Source organism: Strix aluco, chromosome 2 (assembly GCF_031877795.1).
Source record: "Strix aluco isolate bStrAlu1 chromosome 2, bStrAlu1.hap1, whole genome shotgun sequence".
NCBI lineage: Eukaryota > Metazoa > Chordata > Aves > Strigiformes > Strigidae > Strix > Strix aluco.
Genome location: NC_133932.1, coordinates 58,353,650 through 58,377,752, shown reverse-complemented (window position 1 = coordinate 58,377,752; position 24,103 = coordinate 58,353,650). Strand labels below are relative to the sequence as shown.

Here is a 24,103-nt window from a genome sequence, read left to right as displayed (position 1 = left end):
TCAATATTAACTTTAGACATTTTTTGATCTCCATTTCCTGAGTCAGGGGGTGGGGAAAGTAGTTAGAATAAGGTGATGTTCCCAGATGGGAATAAATGGGGCAAGATTTGTCCCAGCAGAACTGCAACAGAAAATGTGGGAGAAAACATGACACTGTAGATCCTAGAGCAGAAACTAGGAAACCAGGATGGAAGAGCTCAACCAGCTCTGAGAGATGTTTAGAAAGGAGGGGTTTTATTAGGAGACTGAAACAGAAGGACTAAGTTACCTACCTGGAACATCCACACCTGAACTGGTTATCTAGTCTCCCTTTATGGAGAGAAACGTGGTCCTAGGGAATGGGTTACTGTTGTTTGGGTGTAGGACCTAATGCTGTAGCCTGACAGAGGGGAGGCAGCCGCAGCTCCGTGCCCCCTGGTCCAAACAGTAGCAAGGCTGAGCATGTATCCCCAGCTGGCACATGCACACAAACACATACATAAGTGTGTATATATATATATATATATATATATGGCTAGCCACACAGATCAATGCAACTACACTCAGCACTCACACTAACCCACAGGCTCGTTCATCTGGCTCTTCACTAGCGCTCACACACTTGGCTGCACTCAGTCCGACCACTGGCACTGCAGATGCATGGGCCCAGCTCCTGTAACCTGTGGTGCCACGCTGGGGGCTGGCACTTGGTTTCGCCCAGTTGCCGGCACCCAGATCATCACTCGCTCCAGCCGCTGGCACCGCGGACACATGGGCCTCTGCCCAGGGTCTGACTCCAGTTGCTAGCCACATGCACAGACACAAAGCCACAGACACACAGAACAGATGCCCTTCAGCCAGGAAAAGAGTCGGAAGTGGAATTTGGTAAGATAGGACAGACTGCACTGGTCAGGAGCTATTTACACACATCCAGCCCTTTTAATCCCCTTATCCCTATATTTCCCTGTAATAAATCCTGTGCAATCCCAAAATGCTCTTGTCCTGCAGCCCATACTGTGTGCCATTCCCCAGCCAGCATCTCCCCTCAGTTCAAAAAGGGATCCAGCATTGATTCACCTCAATGGATCTCATGGCTGGCTGATTGACCTCGATGACTCTTGTGGGACAGCCCTGGGAGGGCCTGGACAGGCTGTCCCTCCCTCCAAGTCCTTAACCTGGGCTCCCGTCTGCCTTGCAGGCTCTGTGCTCCCCTGGCCTTGTAGAGATGGGCCTCTGATGGGCTGATGGCTCCCGTGGTGAGCCTGGGAGCAGCCAGGCCGGGTGTGACTTGGGATCCCTCACCTGCTGTCGCCTCTCTGAGCTCTTTCATGGGTGTGCAGACAAGCTTTTATCACACAGCCTAAGAGTTGCATCCTGTGGCAGATCTTCCTTAGGATCTATCCAATTCTATGCAAGTTTATGCATCACATGTTGCTTGATTCCTAACATGCAAGACCAGGAATCCAAGTAGTTTCTTTCACAGGTCTTTATAACTAGGGCCTGGCATATCATACACTAAGCTAAATATAGATATCAATAGGAGAAAAAGAGATGCTCAAATCAGACATCCTATTTTTCCTTTCTTCTCGATGCTGCTATTATTCCAACGTTCAGTCTGATCCTAAAGCAATGCAGCACAGCATGTCACAAGCATTATTATGTCTTCATACTGCCAAGTAACTGAAATCCTTTTATTAAAATACAGCATTCTGTGATGGATTTCTTCATCCTTGGACTGACATTGAGCCTGAAGCTCTTACTAGTAATCACTTTACACAAAGCCAGATCACATACTCAACCCAGACAGAGAAACTAAGGACTCAATTCACAGATTTTTAAAAATGGTGTGAAAGCTGGTGAGAATGAATTGTTCCTGCAAAGAATGGATACATTTCAAAATTTCTGAGAGAAACTATACTGAAGGCCTTTTCTGAATAATTGACTTCAGGAACGTTTTATTCATCCTTCGTTAACACTTTCATCTTAAAACAAAATCAGTTCTCCAAAACATGAGAGAAACAAGAAAGTTATTCCACTGAATATTAACCATCTTAAAGAAATTTAAGGCTGTCATGTGCTGCCACCACAGCTGTAAAGAAGAGCTGCAAATAGTGAGGTATCAGTAAAACAGTCTTCCACCAGCCTACTCAAAGTCAACCATCATCTTTCAAGCGTACTTGCTCTTCAACTGATTGCTAAGATGATAAGAAAAAAAAAAATCGACAGGAGAAATAAATTGTCCAAATGCCTTAGAATTATTAGTTAATGCAAGACAGAATAGAATATGAAACTCTGACATCTGTTTCTAAAGAAAACCTCTTCACTTTGAGAGACATGCCAAAGAACACATTTGCAGCTGACTTTTCTTTCCACTATCTTCATGAGATTTTAAATTTAGACATGTAGCGCTCTAAATGTTTGAAGAGTTTTTGCTGTAATGTTAGCCCTGTCACACCATCTACCAACCCCCTTGAGACAGAATGCTTAGCCTCAAAAAAGTAAATGCTTTTACTATTTCAGTATATACATCATTAACTTATCTACTGTTTCCTCACTCTTATCTGCACTCCCTAAAAAATATTTGGGAAAGTGTTAAGGACAAATGGGCTACTGCACACTATTAACTCTTCATAATTTACAATGAAGCTATATAGATTGCTTAATGCAGTCACAAATTCAAGTTTTCATTTTCACCTTCAAGGCCCTATATTATCTTACTCACAATTACTGTATGTCTTGCTTTTATTTCCTTTTACTCCCTAGACATCTTCTATCCTTTCACTTAATTGCATTCTTTATCTCTTTCTCCCACTTTCCGCTGTATGTCTTATATCATGCTGACCTCTGTGCCTTGTACAATCTCCATGCCTACACTCGTCATCTTTCTTCAACAGTATCTTTAAAAATACAGTCTTTCAGGAATCACTGGTACGTTCTCTTCTTCCCCTTCTTATTGCTGAGCTATTAACTGAAATTTGTCTTGCTTAAACCACTTTTGCTCCTTGCAGGACCAGGGCAGCTGAGAACACAGCTGAAAGCTAAAGCAGAGATGACTGATTCACTTCTTAATTCTATCAGAAATGACCTCTGTTAACTGTTTAAATCTGAGGAAAATTGAGGGACAATGCTTGCTTGTCATCTAAAATAGGAACTTGGAACCTTGTTCACTAAAAAGGCCACACCATTAATTAAATAAATGACAATCAGTATGTGTGTGTGGAGAGTGATTAGTTTCTACAAGCTATGTCTGTACTTACAGTCTTAAATGTTTATATATATGTCATAGTGCTCTAACAGTTGTCCAGAGCAGGCTCCATGCCTATCATCTGGTGTACGTGGTCTGATGCTTTTTCCTCCTCAGGGTTTAATGTGTACTTAAATATAAATATGATGTATACAGTGAGTAGGCACACAAACACCAGGAAACTCAGGAGCATTCCCAGGTCCAGTAATGGTCATAGTACGGTAGAGTCATAGCATTATTCCTGACTCCTAGAAAACATTACTGTAGTATTCCCAGCTTCCTCAACTTCAAACACCTGCTCTACACAACATAACTCTTCATGGAAGTTATCACATGACCATTGTAATAGTTTTTACTATAATTAGAAAATATTATTATCTTCTGAGGAAAACATTAAAATAATTACAAACACTTTTCACTGAAGTTTAAGAAAAAAACCAAAATCTTCTCAGTCAAAAGCCTGAAAAGTTAAAAACTAAACAGTTTTTCACAACTAAAAGCAGTCTTCAATGGATTTATCATAGCTAATCTTAAAACTGCAGATGCATTCTACCTAAGATACATGATCATTCTTCACAGAATAAAAAGTTCTGTTAGTATTCTCTTGGGGTAACTGCATTATTGAAAGTGGAAAGCATTAAGATAAGTTACGTACTATTATGCTTTTCGCCCATGGCACTTTTTTTGAATCAGTAATATTTTGAGTCTGTAATAGCTTCGAAGCTCAGGACAATAGGCTGCAACCTCTAATGTTTCCACGCTTTAGTCTGAAGCTGCAGGATGCAATAATGTGTTCTGGAGACAGCAATTGAATGGATCACTGTGACCAGGTATCTGTTCAGGAGAAAGAGGACAATTTCCTAATGGAGGAAAACATTCTCAAACAGAAGATATTTTCAGTAACAGATGAAATCTCATCAGCTAGTCTTTGCTAGTCAGCAAGACCTTGAGATTCAAAGCAACTGAATTATGAAGTGAAGGAGTTACTAACATTAAAAAACATTTCTCATTACCATGCTACTATTTTAGAAAGTTGGTGTAGATGCATTTTAAAAGAATTCCGCTGTTACTCAGGGAATTATTGACTAGTAGCCTTACCTCTATACTTTGTAAAATCTGCTGATGACACAGCTGGGGTAAGAAATATCTGTAAGAAACTCGGAGTGACTAGGTAGTCTTCTGGGCAGTCAAGTGTCAAACGAAATAAAATGGTCAAGAAATGTAAGCAATACACATTAGTTGGACAAAAAAATAAATGACGTGCATCTTGTAACATTCAGTTTAAGTACTGGACATCACTGTAGACAGCTCAGTGAAAATTCAAGAGCTTGGGTGATATTGTATATATTCACAGACATATATAATGCTGTCTCATCTGGAATACTCTATGTACTGTATGTCACAGACACTATTCTACGTTAAAACATTTTTGATAGGAAGGGTCTGAAGAAATGCAGTCAGAATACTTATGAGGAAAGAAAAACAACAAAAAAACCCCCACTCACCACCCAACCCCCCAAAAAAATCCCAAACACAACGATTTCAGGTGGTGAGAGTCTGAACAGACTGTAAAGTGTTTTACTTATGGACCAAGAAATAAAAAGGGATGTGAAGAGCAGTACCTGAAATACTGAGCGGCAGATCAATTGCTTATCTTTCTCATTCATAACATGAAAAAAAGCTGACATTCAAAGAAGTTTAAAGGTAAGAAATTAAGAACATATGCAAAAGATTTGCAGAATTCATTGTCCCAGGTAGTCATCAGCATCAAGAAAAAAACAAATACTGTGAAAGGGTTACTAAAGCCCCCCCTTTTTTTTTTTTGTTAAAAAAGAGCCTTCAATTACTTGATATGGGAGCAACAGCATTTAAATGGGTAAATTAACCCCCTCTAGCTAAAAGGCAATTATTAAGCCTCTGGTATTAGTTGTCATCAGAGATGGTACCAAATAAGATGGACACTGAATCTGAGCATGAACAGCAATTCCTATATTCAGTACTATTTAGACAAAAAAGAAAAACTTTCTTTGATGGAATAGGAGGAGAGCATTTCTACCACTACCTGGAATTGTTTTCCACTTTAAATTAGAACCACTTCAGTTTTACTGAAGCTTAACTTGAACCATTTGCTTCTTGGCTTTGAACCATGCTATTATTCTAAGATAAAGAGATGCCGGAATGGAAATGTTAAGCATCCTTTTTTAGCAGATAAAGCTGTCACTTCTTCAGCTCTTGTGTGCGCTACAAGGTCTTTTATCTTTATACCACCAGTCTATCACAATAATAATAAAAAAAATTCTCAAACATTGCTTTATGGAGTACACTCTGTAATCATCTTGTAAGTGCACTTATTTTGTGATACAGCAATCAGCCTGAGCAAAATGCTTTGCCCTGTTTAGACTATAAATAATTTGTCAGTGTTAATTGATGGTCCTGTATGTAGGTTTCTGCAACCGTGCCAAAAAAACAGACTTACAAATTCTTTACCACACAACAGAATAAGCAGAACCTTACCATGAATACCCACTCTCTGAAAATTACCTACAACTGCATCTCCACAAACAGCAAGTAACTTAAACAAGAAAAAGAAGCAAACAAATGAACTCTCCCTCCCCCAGCCTTAGTGCATTAAAACAACACATAGCTGACCTTAGTCTTTCAAAGGTTTCTGGAAGTCTCCCCATGACAATAAATTACAAAAAAGCAACCAAAAAATACTGCTAACAATGCAACTCCGTGTTTCAATCTTCATTCTTTGTCTTGAAACTGTTGAAAAGCATTGTTACAACAAGCTGTGGGGTGATTACAAAGGTAACGAGATACAGAGAGGATCAGTGCACTAGATCTTTCTGAAAGAGGATTTATTCATGCTTGCTATAACCCAAAAGACATTAAAAACATTTTTTTTTGTGAAAAATCTTGTTAATTAAAATCTAATTATTCAATGACTGCTCTGTTTGGCATCTCCAAAAAATGCTCAAGGTCTTGAAAGAAAGCAAAGATAACTCAGTGAGCAATTTATCATAAAAGAAGGATCTTCGCCCCTCTTTTTTACTACTTAACATGCATAATTAATATGTGATAATACCCATAATGAGTTCCCTAAAACAATTAGCAACACATCTCCAGTGACCTGCTAATCTGAATATAATGCTTATAGAATTTGGAGGTGTACCCGTCTCTTTGTGCTTACACACTCACCTCACGTACAAGCAAAGAAGGCTGCAGAACATAATTTCTTATTCTGCATCACATTTCGTCAAGTCCCTTAGCAGCTACTTGATACATTATCAAGACAAATGCAAGGAAAAAAAAATTATTTCTGCCTCCCCACCCCACCAAGTAAGGTACCCCGAAGACTAAGAACCAATTATAATCCTTCTTTCCTCTTCCAATCTGATACATTAAATGAAAGCAAACCTTGACCAGGTTATTTTTTGCATGGAATTTCAATGACTTTTTTCATCTCCATAAGACAAATAAATCCATAAATAAACATGCACTGCAGTAACAAGGGCAATGTCTGGAACACTTAAGAGCTAAATTACTTTCAAGCCATGCAACATCTCATTTTTCTTCCACAAATATATAATAAAGACTGCCAGCATGGGGGTGGGGTGTGCACACATGCAAGCACACATGCCTCAGGAGAAGAGGCAGGAAGAAAATCAACCATGTGAACTGAGAGCATAATAACTGAAAACAAAACAAACAACTTTGTAACTGTCTCTTTCCTTTAATTGTCTTGTAATTATAAAATAGTGGCCTATTATGGATTTAGGGAAAAGGTACATGTGTATAGAAGATCTTCAGAAGTCCTGGATTGTTAGATGTGGTGAAATATCTCACATTTTTCTCTCTACAGCCATGTGCATTACACTTACGAAGCTGGAAGCTGAGCTTCATAATCACAGACTTCATCATCCAGCCTGGGAGACACAAATAAGGGCTACATGCTTAGACTATTTAGAAGCTGAGGAAGGCATAGGATTCAGCCAACAGATCGTCCAGCAGTGTATCACATAAAAAGTACATTGCACTAGAGTGCTATGATCTTTGTATCACAAGCTGTAAGTTTCTAGCAGTATTTCAAGATGGAGGTCTTAACACATAAATAGCCTAACAGGCAATCTAAAGGTATAATTTATTAATAATTTATTCCTTTAAATTTCTCCAGTGTCTGTGTGAAAGCAATAGCTTCTCCAGCAGGGTGGGAATGTAAAAAGTTATGCTGTTTATTATTTTGCAGTGCCCCACAGTAGCAGGAATTCAAGAGCTAGGCCAGCAACACATACTAAATACTCAAATCACAACTTGCCATCTAGAAATAAGTCATCAGCTACACTGCAGAGCAAGAAAAGTAAAGGCTTTATGAATTCAGGAGAAAGTTCTAGTCAAGAACCTTCCTGAGCAAACAGCTAGTGTACCATGTGGTAACTAGGACAATCCTCAAGAAAACCCGAAAACTGGAAGACTGAACTCCTCAGGTTGAAGAGTGCTCAAAAAGCCCATGGAAGTCTTTGAGAAAGCATTCCACACAGTGGCCAAGATAAGAACAACCCTCTCTTCTGATCTGCTTTAAAAGGAAAACAGACATCCCAGATTGCTGTTATGTTCTCTGTGGAACAAATTTTTCTTGACATTTTAAGAATATGCTGGGACTACTTTTCAAAATTATTCTTTACAAAATATTAACTGCAAGGGATGTTTAGTTCCTGAGAAATAGACACAATAGACTCTGTTGTGATCGGGCAATTTTGGATGCAAACATGAAAGCAAAAAACTCATTTCTCAAACAACTATAAAGTCAGGAAGGGAGGTTCATACCAGACTTGACACCTGATCTTGGTCAGAATGCAGACAAGTGGAAATGTTCTGTTTTGAAGCCCATAGGTATAGCCTTTAAGATTTCACTTGTTATCCACTCTCAACACTTAAGGGTATGTCTGCGTGGAACAACTAAACTCATCTGGGTACACAAAAATGATGCGACATACTTCATTCACCTTCCAATCACCCCACGTACAGTAACAGTAAAATCTGCCATATGTAATCTAAATTTATCAAGGGAGTGAACTCTGCTTTTGATGCAAACTTAAATATGCCGTGTGTAGGCAGGAGCAGCGGTTTCAAGCTCTCATGGCACTGAACCAGTTCCTCAGCAGTCCCACCACCTCCCAGGGAGGACCACCCCCACACACACCAATTTTCTGCCAAGGGAGAGTCTTCTCTACTCTGTTTGGAAGCTGGACACTGTGCAGCACAGGATGCAATGCTAATGGGAACACTGAGGGAGCACAACCTTGCAGATAAGGACTGCAAAGGGACACTGTACAAGCAGTGAGGAACTTATCTCCAAAAAAGCCCAACAAGAAAACACACGCACCAGAAACACTTAAACTTCCCAGTCTTTCAGTCAGTGTACTAACCACTCGGCTACACAGGAGTTAGCACCAACCAATCAGATGTCACAGAAAGTTTTTTATTGGCTCTAACCCATCAACTTCCTAATTTGAATTAATTCATGAACTGTAATTACATCAGTATGGACGAGAAAGTCAAGTGGCTTCCGAAAAGAAAGCCCAAATTCTGCTTTCTACCTGAAAACACACCAGCAGCTAGAAGGAGTCATGGAGCAACACTGATCCCTCTTCACGCAGTAAGCGGCTGCTGGCACGTGCTGTATCAGGTTCTGTACAGACTGTAGTGTATGTGAACAACAGCAATCTATGACAAACACTTCTTTGTTCCACTGAACGCAGCCTAACACTTTAAAAATCAGGTGGATTATGACCATTATGATGGCAGGGTATACCCCTGGAAAAAGTAAGTATCTAGCAGTATGCTAAAATAACCTGTAAAAATTGTAAGTCCAAGGAGGTAAGACAGCAGAACTTGGGTAAATCAGAATTATTTATACCATGAACAGCTGTTTAGAAGAGTTTTCAGCTGAGGAAAACTTGGTAATGTAGGCCTATTTAAAAAAATAGACTAGACCCAGGGTTGAAGAGATAGCCATTGATGTAGATTTGAACTAAGTTGAAAAAAGTCTATGTATATTTTACATTTAATGCTTTTGTTACTTCTAAAATAAAATGTCTGATTTGTGAATTGTAAACATTCAGGACAGTGCAAGTCAATTTATTTACAAAATGGAAAAGGGGCACATTTATGATGACTAAGATACATGATTTCAACAGCAGGGATTCCAATTTACAGCTCAGTACACCACCTGAAACGGCTGTTCATGCCTTTGTAATTTCTGTACCTTATTTAAAGCACTCCTAATAAATTCAACCTCCAGGTATACATAAGGAATAACAGAAACATCACTAATAAATTAACTGCTTATCTGAAAACCATAGTAAGTGAAATACATATGCTACATGTGTACACTTCTATATACTAGAAGTGGTACAGTTGAAGGAAAAAAAAAGTAGAAAAAGGAAAAAATGGGGGGATAAGAAATAGAAAATAGGTTTTGGCATCCTTTTTACACAAGCTCACAATAATAATGGTCATGTTAAGTGCTTAGTGCTGAACCAGCCTTCTTCACCCTCTGTTTTGCTTGTACAATTGCTTGTACAATATAGATTAAAATTACAAAATGGTCATAATGTTCTGAATATCTATTACTCTTTCACTATATATTTTGTAGCAAAAAAAGTCTCAGAAAATTTCTCTTTGAACTCCTCTTTTCTATGACATAAAAAGTCCACTGAGACTCATAAATCCTAATGCCATTTAATCAGTCTGAAAAATTTTAATGAGCTCTCACTAGATTTGGTACAGAAATGATTCGTAACTATGGGATCAATTAATGAATTAGAAATGGAAGAAACTGCAAAGAAGTAGTGTTTTAAATTAAGGCAATGATTTACATCACTTGGAACTTTTTCAACAGAACAGATTGATTCTTCATAAGAGAGTGATGACCATTTTTATTACTAAAATGTTTTCCTCTTTTTAAACAATGTATATAAAGGGTATTTCTTTGTTTTTAAATTATACTACTAGTAAGGTCCTTTATTTTAGAGAAACACTACAGGCAAGACAATAAAAACACTGGAAACAAAGGCCCTGACCCATCACATACTCAAGTAGGTAAGTATTTAATTAATGTGTTTTTAATGACATATCGGAAGTATGTATACATGTTTGCATGGGAATGTCTGAAACCCTCTGAGTTAGAGCCATATTTGACATAAATTGTAGTATATATATGAAACAAAGTTGCTTCAAGATAACATTGAAAATTATAGTTGAGATATATATATCTCTCTCATATACAAATACACACAGAAACACATAAACAGCAAGGTTATTATGAATCCTTAAACCTAAAATTAATATTCTAATATTTATAAATTCCAAAAGAATGGTTTTAAGTAATTTGACCCTTTAAATCAAAATGGAACAGAAAAACATTGAGAAAAACTTTTGTTTCCTCATTTTTTTCCAGATCAAGTCTGTGAAGTGTATCACTGAATCACAGGATGAGTAAGGTTGGAAGTGACCTCTGGAGATCATCTGTCCAACCCCCCTGCTCAAGCAAGGGCACTTAGAGTCTGCTTGCCCAGGACCACGTCCAGACAGCTTTTAAATATCTCCAAGGAGAAAAGCTCCACCACCTCTCTGGGCAACCTCTGCCAGTGTTCGGTCACCCTCACAGTAAAAGAGTGCTTCCTCGTGCTCAGACAGAGTCTCCTGTATTTGTTTGTCCCCATCACCTCTGGTTCTGTGACTGGGCACCACTGAAACAGCCTGGCTCTGACTTCTTTACACTCTCTCCTCAGGTATTCATACACATTAATAAGATCCCTCTGAACACTTGTCTTCATCAGTAAACTGGCCCATCAACCAGGTTATTAATGAAGATGTTAAACAGGACGGGACCCTGGACTCAAAATTCACCCCTGGGGCACACTGCTAGTCACTGGCATCCAACTAGACTTTGCACTGGTGATTACCACCCTCTGCGCTCAGCTGTTCAGACAGTCTTCAGTTCATCTCACTGTCTGCTCATCCAGACCGTACATCAACAGCTTCTCTGTGAGGATCTTATAGGATAGGGTGCCAAAGGCCGTACTGTAGTCCAGGCAGAAAACAGCCACTGCTCTCCCCTCATCTGCCAGGCCAGTCATAGAAATTTATGAAGTTGGTCAAATGTGACTTCCCCTTGGTGAAGCCATGCTGACTACTCCTGATGATTTGCTCATCCTTACTTGCCTGAAAATGGTTCTCAGGATTAGTTGCTCCATCACATTTCTAGGGATCGAGGTGAGACTGAGTAGCCTGTAGTTGCCTGGGTCCTCCTTCTTGCCCTTCTTCAAGACAGGAGTGACATTTCCTTTCCTCCAATCTTCAAGCACTTCTCCCAGTCACCATGATTGATCAAAGATTATCAAGAGTGGCCTTGCAATGACATCTGTCAGCTCCCTCAGCACTCAAGGGTGCATCCCATTGGGGCCCACGGACCTACTCCCTGACCTGATCCTCTTTCAACAAGGGTACATCTTCCTTGCTCCAGCCCTTCTCTCTGGTCTCTGGGATCTGGCATTCCTGACTTGTTACATGTAGTACTTCAGCCTTTTTCATGTCCTATGTAACCAAGTCCCCCATCTGATTCAGCAATGGGTCTATGTTTTCCCTAGTCTTCCTTTGTCTCCTATGTACTTAGAGAAGCCCTTCTTGTTGTCTTTGACATCCCTTGGCATATATAGTTGAATTTACTAAATTTCACAGTGGTGTCATCAATGAAACTCCGATTTTGCTTCTGCAGCACATTTTAAAGGTTCCCTTAAAAGGAATTCCCATTGTAAAAATTTGAAAATTTTTATTTTCAATAGTAAAATACTAAGTAACTCTAGAAAAATATGAAACAACTTATTTTCCAAATTATGCTCATATAAAGGTAGGAAAATAATAAAAAAACCCCCCAAAAAATAATACTTTGAAAAGTTTTTTTCAGTTGTCTAAATAAAATGTATGGAAAAGAACACAGTGTTTTGAACATTGTGGCCTGAAATTTCCACCATATTCAAGCACATGTTGTTTCTACATATGTACAGCTCCAGCTGGTTTTCATACAAGTTGCATCTGTGCATTTGAGAGCAGAATTTGGCATATATTAAAAAAAAAAAAAAAAAGGAATTTTAGTATAACACAAAATTTCTAGTATTTAGTTTTCAGATCACATTTTGATTACCTGACTGATATAATTATTTACTCATATGACAGTTCATTGTTACTAGTGTTGGAAGTTCATGTGAAACTTCATGCATCACAAAACAGTAAGACCTGGGCTGAATTTGCAAAGTGTATCTTGTTTGAAATTCCTGTGCTGTGGTTCCATCATTATGCTTATTAAGTTCCTAGTTAACCAAAGACTGCAAACCAAAAGGTCAACATTTAAGAAATTCCCAGATGGACAATCATGACATCCTTCAATGATAGTAAAGCAGACATCCTATCAATTTTTTATCATTTTAGAACTGCCTACTTGTAGAATTATGCCTGAATAGCAACAGCCACAGGCTGGTATGCCACTACAGCTAAATTCCGGATTTGGCCTTCTATGGCTACACTGTGTTTTTTGCTTGGAGCGGCAGTGAAGTTTTGAAGCAAATCTGACAGTCATCAGTTGCTACTTGATGGTCTGTTTCACTAAGTTCCAGTGTGTACTTGGTTGCTTTAGCAAGAAGCTATAGTGGAAGTCCTCTCCAGGTGCGTATCAAGCAATCTCCAATGCTTAAAAGGACACAGAGCTCCAAAGAACCTTATACAGCTTTCATCCAGGGATCTGAGTAAATCTAATCCGACAGAAAACATTCAAATCACATATAGCATAGATGTATGGGCCTAAGCACCAAATACTCTAGTAATCTGTTTCTCCTGAGTCCATTTACTTGCTTATGCAGCCATTACCTATACCTCCCAGTATTTTGCTGCAAACTTGCATGCTACTGATTTTTAGCATGAAATCCAAACCTGTAGCTCTATTAGTTCACCACTTGGAACTAAACACAGCAGATGCCATCACTACACTGCAATTGGTCATGAATGTTTCAGATAGTTTCGCATGCACTGTTTTGATTTTCTTCTTCCTGGGAGTTCTGTGCTTGTGTTAAATTTCCACACTTCGACATTTCTGACTTTTGTAGATGTGACAAAAAAAAGTTCAGCTAAATTATCTGCACTAAGGGAACTCTGAATGCTGTTAAACTTCATATAAAAGAAAAGCATGGGTTTAAAGATTTATGTTATTCTTCAAAGAAAGGTTAAAGAAAGTAACTATACAAAACTACCATGAACACTCTGAAATTTTAACTTAACTTTAAAGTTTAAATTACTCAGTGTAATACAGGTGCTACTATTATCTTCAAATACTTTTTTATTGTTAACACAGCTAAGGCTACTTACTGCTGAATAAATAAAAATATCTACAACACAGTGTCACTGGTTTTGTTGTTGTTTGGTTTTGGTTTTTTTCCAATGTTTTTGCCCTTTTTAATTATCACCACCTTGTGATTTTTCTGAAATAAAGTCAAATAAGCATTTTGGGAAAGCTGTCCCTCTGGATATCACTCTTAGGCTCCTCAGATGAAATAACAGTTTAATTTGTCATTAACACAGAACACAATCCTTACCTCTCCTTCAGATACCAGTTACAACCCAGCTTTATGTAAATTCTCAGTACTTTCTGCTCTTTTACTTTCAGAATTACAGAACAGCTTACAGCCACACCTCCATCCAAATGAAAAGCCACACATCTCATCCTGTTTTACAAAAAGTACACCATACAACATTACAGGAACTTACCCTGATTTTTTGTTTCCTAGACATACAGTTAAGCAAGAAAGAATAATTTCATATGAAAGCAACATTAAGCTGTGGTTTAAGCTTGTTTTCAACTCCTCTCTTACTCCCTCCAAAACCTTGGGCAGCTTCCCAATATTTGCTCTCAACTTAGTATTGACAACACAATCAAAATTCATAACTGCTTGACTCTAAGGTGAGATTTACAGTCTTGCTGCTCAGATTCTTCAACAATTGGAACATACCACACATACATGGCCTACTCAATCAAGTACCTAACATGTCCACACAACCACTATCTGCATGAACACGATCATGTACATTTGGTGTATCTTTTCTGAACATCTAACTTTCCAAATGAAGTTGATGCACATACACAGAATGTCAAGAAAACTTGCAACAGAAAAAAAAAAAACCAAGACCCAAACCAAAACCAGTTTGGTTAACACTGTTCATAGTATGCCACATTGCATCAAACTTAATTCATTTTGTATTCCCAGGCAACAAAAATACCATTTAGACTCTGAAAGTATGAAAGGCTGAAGAATCTTAGCTAATCATTTCGTATATATTTGTGTAACCATTTTTTCCTCAATAATCCTACCTAGCAAACAGTAATAACAGTCTAATCCACCTAAAGTTGTTCCTTAAAAATAAGTATGTCATGCATTTTTCTGCCATAATGAAACTCCAAAACTTCAGAACTTATGTTCCATTCAGGACAGACAAGAAGCGAGAAAAAATATTTTAAGGAGAATGGCAATTTAATTTAAAATAAAAGCAAAGACGTTATTTTAACTAACCCTCAATTTATCTTCCATATATTCTCCGTACAGATTTCTATTTCAGAATCAAGTTTGGAAAGTTATATATAAGAGGAAGAAACTAAGCACCTCTACTGTTTGAGAAAGATTGCTCAAACTGATTGGTTTTAAATCAGAAAACAAGAATTATGATCTTAGAGATTTAGAATGCAAGAGGAAAGAGATGGCTTAGGAAAAATATATGCACTCTTTACAAAGAAGTATCTTTAATGTTTAGACACTTAAGAGGTAAATCAGCCATGAATGTGTGAAAAATTAACTGATCTATGTTTAAATAACAGTTTCCAAACTTTTGAGTAGTGAAGCTAAGCTTGCAGATTTATGCATAGAGCGGAAAATCATTACACTTTCCTATTACTGCACACTACCATATAGTAAATCAGAGCAATCTACATTACAAACATTATACATAGTGGGGGTAAATTATGCTTTCCAACAATATCTTGCTTCAACAGCATAAACATCTTTGAAAACAGAGGTTGCTGATTTTTATAATGTTTATATTAAATCTTAATCTAAGTATTTATCATGTTAAAAAAAAAAATATCCAAATATAGCCCAAACAGAGTATTCCTAACTTTTCAGTTAATTTGTTTCCTCTCCTTCTTACCTTCTCTGGAGGTGCAGGAGGGTGAAATCTCTTTGCACAAACTAGAAATGCATCGGGCTGTGGCTTGCCACCCTTCACCTCGGGGTCATCTCCCAACACAATATGATGAAAAAGACCAAAGAATTCTTTGTGGCTGGCTGTTTTAACCTGAAATGTCGCTTCAGCTGAGCTGGTGGCAACAGCTATGGGTATGCTGTGTTTGTGTAAATGACGGATCAGCTTATCAACCCCTGCAAGACAAATGTATACATTTTATTTTTTTATCTATATGCATGTAGGTATATGGATTAATATATTAATATTAATGTTGTCTTACTGAATATAACAGCATATTTCAATCAGTTAGTGTAGAAGAAAATTCTTGCTATATCTGAAACGTTCCTTCTCCACACAAAAATCATAGAACGTTCCTCAAGGTATATACCTGTTCTGTCATCAAATTATGCTTTTCTCAAAATATGCCAAAAATGGGTTCAACATCATTGCATAAGTGCACCTATTAGAAGCTCATTAAGCAATATCCCCAACATTATGTATGTTTATTATTTCAAACTCTCTATGAGAGGAAAGCACACAGGGGAACATTTTCTTTTTTTACATTGAGTTATGCTCCTGAAAAAAAAAAACCAAACAACCCCGAAGTCAAAGAAATATACTCTTGTCACTGAATGGTGTAGTTTTAATTTCTGAAGCAGGTATCCAACTGGCTTAAGCCAGCCCCTAACATAGCTCAGTTTCTCTCTTGCAATTACTAAAGCAAGTAAGACTGGGCAGAGGAGGGGAGCTGTCAGTCACAGTTGTTAATACCACAGCTTTAACTATTAATGCTGTGAACCCAGAGTAATGAACACCTCAAGTCTAATGGGTGGAAACTTCAATTCGATCCAGTCTTCTAGGGAAGGTTAATGCAGGGAACAGTGAAAACACAGCAGTCTGTGTGAGAGGGAAACATACTTCTTCGTTCCGTGCAAGTTTTGAGATTCCTATGCAGAGGTTTCAATCCTCCTTTGCTGCAGCATTCTAAATGCTGAATACCTCTCCCGAACAAAACAATTAGCAGTGTCTAATGGAGAATGAGAGTGGATGTCTGGTCTTTATCAATTCATAAGAGAAAATCCCTTTATATCTGTAAAATCATTTCAGCTCTCCTTCTTGGCCTGAATCCAAACTGTGTTGGACACAGGATATTAGTTTCAGGCAGATAAGCCTCCAGTTGACTTTTGGCTCTTTGAACCGACTTGAGAATAATTCTTTGTTTTAATCTTCCAACTGTATGAATTCTTACCCTACTTTTCATGCCTGGTTATACTAAAGTGATCTTATTCCCATCCTCCTGATTCACTATCATATTTACGTCTGGTCCCTGCATCCTCAAAACATTCCTACTCCTCATGTTCACTTAAAACTTTCCTTTGACACCCAGCATCTCTGATTTGCATTTCCCATGTGATGCAGCCTTTCTGCTTCATTTTGACAATTGTATAAACAACTTATCTGCAATACATTTTTCCCCAAGTATAGTCATATGCCCAAATTTGAGAAGTTATAATTACTACTGATAATAAAGTGTGTAGATTAGTAAACAGGTGCATTAACTAACCCATCCATCTGGAAATATCACCTGTAGATGCCCTCTGCAGATTTCTTCTCTATTCTCTAGAATCTAATCAACCGATTAGTAACTGATATTTCCAGCTCCATGCTTGTATTTGAAGACAGCCTTTAAACTATAAATACATGTACTTCTGTGATGTTAGATTTCCAGTCGGACAGAAACAACAAGTGTTATTCCTCCTCTAATGTCAATGCATCACTCATTTAAAAGCCTTCCTATGCCCCCTTAGATGGTTACACTAATAATAAGCAAGGGCATTTTTTCCCCAAATTATGCTACTCTGTCCTCTCACTGAAATATGATGCTAAATACAAGTTAACTTTTAATTCCAGATACAAATTATGTCTTCATCCTGAAACATGTTAAGTCCATATTAAATTAATGGAAGTACTAAGATTTCTTAATGTAAAGCAGTAGCCTAAATGTCTCTTTTTAAAAATAAAATGCATTCAAAGGAATTTATTCTAAATAATCTGAAACATTTATCGTGTGTGTAGTAATATAAAGAAGTCTAAAGATTACACAAGACTTTTCCTATCTCCTGTGCCATTGTTATGATATAGTTAGTCTTCTCTAAAGTCGTGCTCTTTTCAAACAGCTAATTTTCTTCAGTCCCACTGCATCACAGCTTCAGTTCATCAGTCACAGGGTATGTTTATTCTATGTTTCTACTGGAGTTAGCCAGCCACAGAAAAGCACTGTTGCAGAAAGGTTATTTCTTCAGGGTTCTCTCTTATATTACCTGGCACATCATGATTTCAGTATATAAATGTGTGTGTGTGTTTACTTTCTCTTTTTGGCTTCCCCCACTACAAGGGAGCTAAAGCACAGCTATCCCTAATAGCTCCAGAGAGCAAAGATTTACATTATTCAGAAAATGCACTTTAATAAAAATATGCAATTTAAAAAAATATTATTTGCATATGTGTAAACATAGCAAGATAGATTAGAAAAAATATGCAAGGGGAAAATCAGCTGCATGGAAACAAATTAAATTGCGTATGGAAAAATAGTGAGCATAACTTCAGCTCAAGACAGCAGCAGTTGAAAAATAATTCCAGGTTTATTTCTTTGTAAAAACTACAGATCAACAAAATCCTTTTTTTTTTTTTTTTTTTTTTTGTATCAACTACCACCAGTATAGGTCTAGACACTTCTCCACCACATCAAAGCACTGACACAATTATTGTACTAATTCAACTTATAATTCTTCATTAGGAAGAGAATAGCTTTCCTAGTAACTTTCTCGTGCTCTTTTTACAGAAAACATGAACAGAAGGGGAACTGGTGAACTGCTTTAAAGATCTGTAAGAAACTTCCCCTGGAATATACTTTGTCATTATATCCTCTATAGCTACACAGATTTTTCAATTGAATGAAGACTTCAGTTACATCAAAACCAACCAGTTAAATACTCAGTGGCTACAAAGAAGTATAGTGAAAATTCCTGTGAACTCACCAACTTCTAACTTACTTGTAGCTACCATGTAAGGTATCGAGGCCCATCCATCACAGAGGGACCGACCCACCTGCTAGGCTTCCTGGGACCATCCTCCACCCCTCCCACTGAAAGCTTAGCCACAGGCAGAAAGTTTTGGTTTTTTTTTTCCTTTGAGCATCTTTCATTAAAAACAAAAAATAAAGAAAAAGCAAAAGAAATAAGGATATCTGTTTTTCCAGCATAAGGATACACTCCTAATGTGGTACACTGCAATAACAATCTTGGGTAGTACAACATAAATTCTTCAAGTAATCATAAAAAAACCCCAGGAATAAATATCCCACATTGCTATCTTTATTTCCAAATGTACTCTTTCATTTCAAATAATCAAAAAGGTAAATAAAGTTTCTTTCCTCTGTCTCTTCAAATATTAAGTTTTAGAACAGATATATGTTTACTATATTCTAAATGTAATAGTTAAACATCAGTGACTATTGGAAAGAAAAACAGGTGAAAAGAATTGTAACCTGAGTTTAGCTACAGAAACTGAAAAGGAGGATCAACTTTCAATGTCAGCATCTTTAAAACCTGATTAATCATAAATGTCAATGAAGCTAACTTTGGGGAAAGAAAAGTAAACCAACAGGAAGGAGTTATTTCTTCTGAGACCACAGATGCATTTTAAAGGAAGAGACCATCACTTTTGTTCTGAAAGTTGCAGAAAAACATATATAATATATATAATTGTATTTTTTTAAAAAAGGAAATATTATTCCTCCATTAGACTCCCAATGTGGTGTTTGCTCTCTTTAGATTCAGCTGAAACCATGGTGACTAATACATTGGATCTACTGACAAACTAAAATTAAGACATACCAAACAACAAAACCCTTGGCCTAACTGTTGCATTTTCCTTTTCATTGACTAATACAAACCTACAATAAGAGTTCAGGAAACCAAATAACGCTATGCTAAAATCATCTAATGATAAGCCCTATCTAATTATTTATATGCTATCACAACACTAGTTTCTACATGATTTTTTTTCAGTTATCACATTTTATAATCAAATGGCATTATTCATTATGAAGTGAAAATTAACAAGCCATAACTTCTGAGAGCTAATTGAAATTGATGGAAAACAAAGGGAATTTTTATTTTCTGTTAGGCTTTATATAAACATGAACTCTGTATCAAACAGAATACCTCACAACAGTGAACAACACATAAATTTTTGCTACATTTTATTTGATTCACTTTCAAGTTTTTGCAGCATCCCTTTTCCTGTGTTTGTCTACCACTGAACAGAACACTGTTCTTAACTTGTATTGCTTCTGGAACTCCAGATTCAGATGTATTTCTTGTGAAATGCCTCCAGACAAATAAAGAGATAATATAAAGCTTTTTATTTTTTTTTTCCTAATATAAGTCTCCAATCAAACTTTTGTCTTAAAAAGCATTTTTAATTTTTCTCTTTTTCTAAAGTGAAGTTTCTATGAACATGTTATAGCAGAGTGTAAAAATGCTTTTCAAGGAAAGTGACCTCCATAATAAACCGGGCAAACATATGAGATAGGTAAGAGGTTTACTCATGCAAGTTCAGCACTGAACCATAATTTCAGTTTCCTCTGTTCACCAGTTGAATGATTTCTGGTGTTCATATTTCTGCTTGCAGTCAATTCATTTGAAGGCATAACTGCACCATCATGCAGACAATCACACACTAAGCTCTGCCAGTACCTTAACCTGAAAAATCTACTGTTTGATGGTCTTATAACACAAAGTCCTACAGTCTTATGGCTTCAGCAATACAGCCAGCTTGTGTACTGCCAGCACAGAGTGCAGGAACAAGGTGACATAAATGTGCAGGCCTACACAGACTGTCTCACTGTCTTTTCTAATGTCTGTTTCAATCCTAAAAAGATGAACATAAGCTATGTAAGAAAAAGCCCTTAAAAAATGAACAGAAGTCCCCAAGGCCTTCTCTTAGGCAAAAAGCATACACTGTAAACATAACCACAAGAAGTCAGTATTCTAAAATTTAGGAGGTAGCTTTTATGAAAGTTAAGCTTTAAAATTACATTACAGGAGCTCCTACCTGGCTGAGGAGGCCTCAAATAAACAAACAGTGGCATTTTCAGTAGCAAATCCTTTCATGAACGTCACAGCATACTATACCTCTCTTGCATCTCTTTAGTCCTGCCTTGGGTGCCACCTAGGTACTAATTAGATCTAATTTCTAATTAACAGTATTTTAACCATTATGCAATCCCAGGAAGAGAAACAGTAAATCAGTGGGCAATAGAGTATATGTGAGTTATGTCTTTTTAAAAATTTGTAGTTTGAAAGCCAGTATGTTCTATTAGGAAGGCCATGTAGCAGACACATCCCCATTTTTCCTACCCTCAAACAAAACCCAAACAGCTCACAGGGCTTTTAGTTCTGCACCAGTGATCTTAGATAATATTCCTTTAGAGTTTCCAACTAATTTAACTATGGTGTTAACCAACTTAAGAATGTTTTGAGCAAGCTGGAACAGAAAGCCATCATATATATTAATATGTTAAATTATTCCAAATGAGTGTTGTCCTTATTCAATTACAGTGTTGGACATCTAATAATCAGAGATATAGTATAATGTAGGATTACTTTAGTTCAAGGTAGCAAATGATGAAAAAAACCCCAAACAAAACACCATAAATCCAGCATATTCCTTCTACTAATTAAATGAAAGCATCAAGTAGTCAGTGAAATCTGGCTATATTGTGGAGTTTCCATAGATTTTTGCCTGTTCATTTTCAGATTCAAGTGAAAGTTCAAGTTAAGCTATTACAGTAAGGTAAAGGCTACTTGTATAAAAATGATAAACGCTTCAAATAGACTTAAAATTACTATTTTGTGTCTTCCCCTTCATAGTTGGTTTTTCAGAAAGCAAACATATGTGAACTCAAATCACGGAATCATAGAATGAATCACAGAATCACAGAATGGCCTGGGTTGAAAGGGACCTTAAAGATCATATAGTCCCAACCCCCCTGCCATGGGCAGAGACACCTTCCACCAGAACAGGTTGCTTAAAGCCCCGTCCAACATGGCCTTGAACACTTCCAGGGAGGGGGCAGCCACAGCTTCTCTGAGCAACCTGTTCCAGTGCCTCACCACCCTCATAGTGAAGAAAAAAACCCCAAATAGCAAATGGGTATTTTAAAACTTATATGAAGATGACTTTCCATGCCCAAAAGCTTCTCCACAGTTCAGTTAGTTTTATAAAAGATATTACTTCTCATTTAAAACCTTCTCTCATATAGGCCTCAAATCATTATGATTATAGTAATAACACTACTGCTATCTGCAACTGCTGTTTATCCTTTGACATAGTTTTGGGGAGTACAGAAATACTTTAGAAAAAGTAATTTATTTAGAACATTTTACTTATTAAATTGTCTTATTCCCGTCCCCAGCTAGTTACGGGATATCTGATTATTTATCCAGTTAAATTCCTGTGCTAATCTTATTTTTTGTCTGTATTTTGTAATTGCAGTATGTAATTTGGTCTCCAATTAATTTTTATTGTTGAAGAGATACTCATTCTCCTTACATCAATAAGCTATAGAGGCCACTCTCATTTGACAATTTAATCATAAGTATTATTAGTCACATTTGTTTTATTGTCAACATAATTATAAGCCAAAGGAACGATTCTCTCCCTATACTTTTTGATAAGAAATGTGCTTCTTTGAAAAATGGGGTGGGTATTGAAACATGCCACAAAGTTCTTTTTAATAAAGAAAAAAACATGTATTTCATTGGCAACCAAATCTTTTTCTATGCATATCTTATTGTATCTATTTATGCTTGAGTTTTCTTCCTTTTTTTAATCTGAGTTACTTACTCTCTTCAAAAAAATATTAATTTTTGATTTTTTGTTTTCCTTCTTGTATCACATTTGACCAGTCTATTAAACTACTACCTCTTTTACCCTGTTTCCCTTTTCCTTCACTCATGTATGTGTATGTTTCATTTCTCTTTCCCTGCTATATTTTTGGAGCTCTTCTACACTATGTAGCCCATGCTAATATGACTATACTTGCTAACTCTTGTAGCTGAGATGCAGCATATTCTGCACAAGAAACAACATGGCTACAGGCTTTTTTTAGAGAATACTGTCTTGATCAACAGATTTCTGCCCTGTACACAGAAATTTTTGTTGGAAACATATACCAGTCACCAAATGCTTTTTTCACATAGCTTACACATAAATTATGAGCCCAAATACAACTTCACACTCTTTTTTCAGACTTTCAGCACTCCCTCTAAGATCTTCATACATATCTATCACAGTGTTCCTCCTCATTCACTGCCATGTAGATACAGTTAGCTTTCTACTTTGAGTAGAAAGCTAACTGTATCAGAGAGAGATACAGAGAACAGAGAGGACACCTGACCTCTGGGGCACCAAAATCAAGGCTCTTTAGAAACCCATATTCAAGCGCACTTCATTTTGCTGTAACATTACACAAAACCTGTCTCAGAGCATTCAGTGTGTATTTGGAAGAAAAGATTTACTACTGAGAAAAAGACTAAAGGAAACCAAAGTGCTCCATGCATGAAATTAACTGTGTACATGTATTGTACATGTCTTGTATGATTTATGTCCAGTTGTGCACAAATGGAAAATGTTAAAGATAAATATAGCCTCTGCATGAAAAGACTCTTACTCTCTTTCAAAATCATTTACAGTTCCTACACTGAATGTGATACCAGACCAAACTTAAAGCCCTCCAATATTTCATCACTGTCTTTAATCAAAGAAAAGCTAACATTACCACTGAGAGATTTGTCAAGTTGATTAGATTTCTAGCCAATTTGATGATAATTCTTTAAGTTCATAAAAGTGATTCTATGGTAAAAATCTCAGCAGCCTCTGAACACTAAAAGCACCCAACAAAGAAAAAACAATCTCACATAGAACAAGAAGCAGCTGTCTGTTTACCTAAATCACAAACTGATTAAAAAATACTTTTATGTAGTCTGGTATGCTACCACAGTTGCAAGCCCATCAGCATAGCACTATTCAATATCTTGCTCTCAATCTTCAAGTGAAGTCAGCATTGCTGCTGTGAAGATGACAGTGTGACAGAGGTGGGGCTGTTCACCACTTGGTGTAATTGCCATGAATATGACGAGACTATTGAAACGTAATCTCAGATCCACCTGTTTCTTTTTTGTTCTGAGATATTAAAAATGCTATCTGTAATGGTATGTTATTTTTTCACTGAGCTACAAAAGCAGAGGTGGAAACTAATAACCTACTTCCCAATTTCTAAGGTATTGGCTATTAATAAAGAATTCTTATCTTCTCATCTTATTACTTATCTCTAAAAAGTACCAGAGATCCTTTTGGTGGTAGAGACTCCCTGTTCAACAAATCAATAATCTCTCTAGACTGGACATACTGACACATGCATGGCCATGGAAAAAAATGTAAGTACTAGATTTTACACAATTCTCTGTCAATTGTGTTGCTGACCTCCTGGCAAAAGCATTTTTGTGTTGCAATCCTTTAGGATTT

At 37.0% G+C, this 24,103-nt stretch overlaps 1 protein-coding gene across 1 annotated transcript in view; it reads right to left on the bottom strand.

Annotated features, from left to right (window-relative positions):
- The window catches only part of PUDP (pseudouridine 5'-phosphatase), a 72,788-nt gene that overhangs the window by 17,604 nt on the left and 31,081 nt on the right, over positions 1–24,103 (bottom strand). Inside the window, exon 3 of the mRNA XM_074814895.1 lies at positions 15,476–15,705. Within this exon, the coding sequence (XP_074670996.1) occupies positions 15,476–15,705 (230 nt within the window). The remainder of the gene's footprint in view (positions 1–15,475; positions 15,706–24,103) is intronic.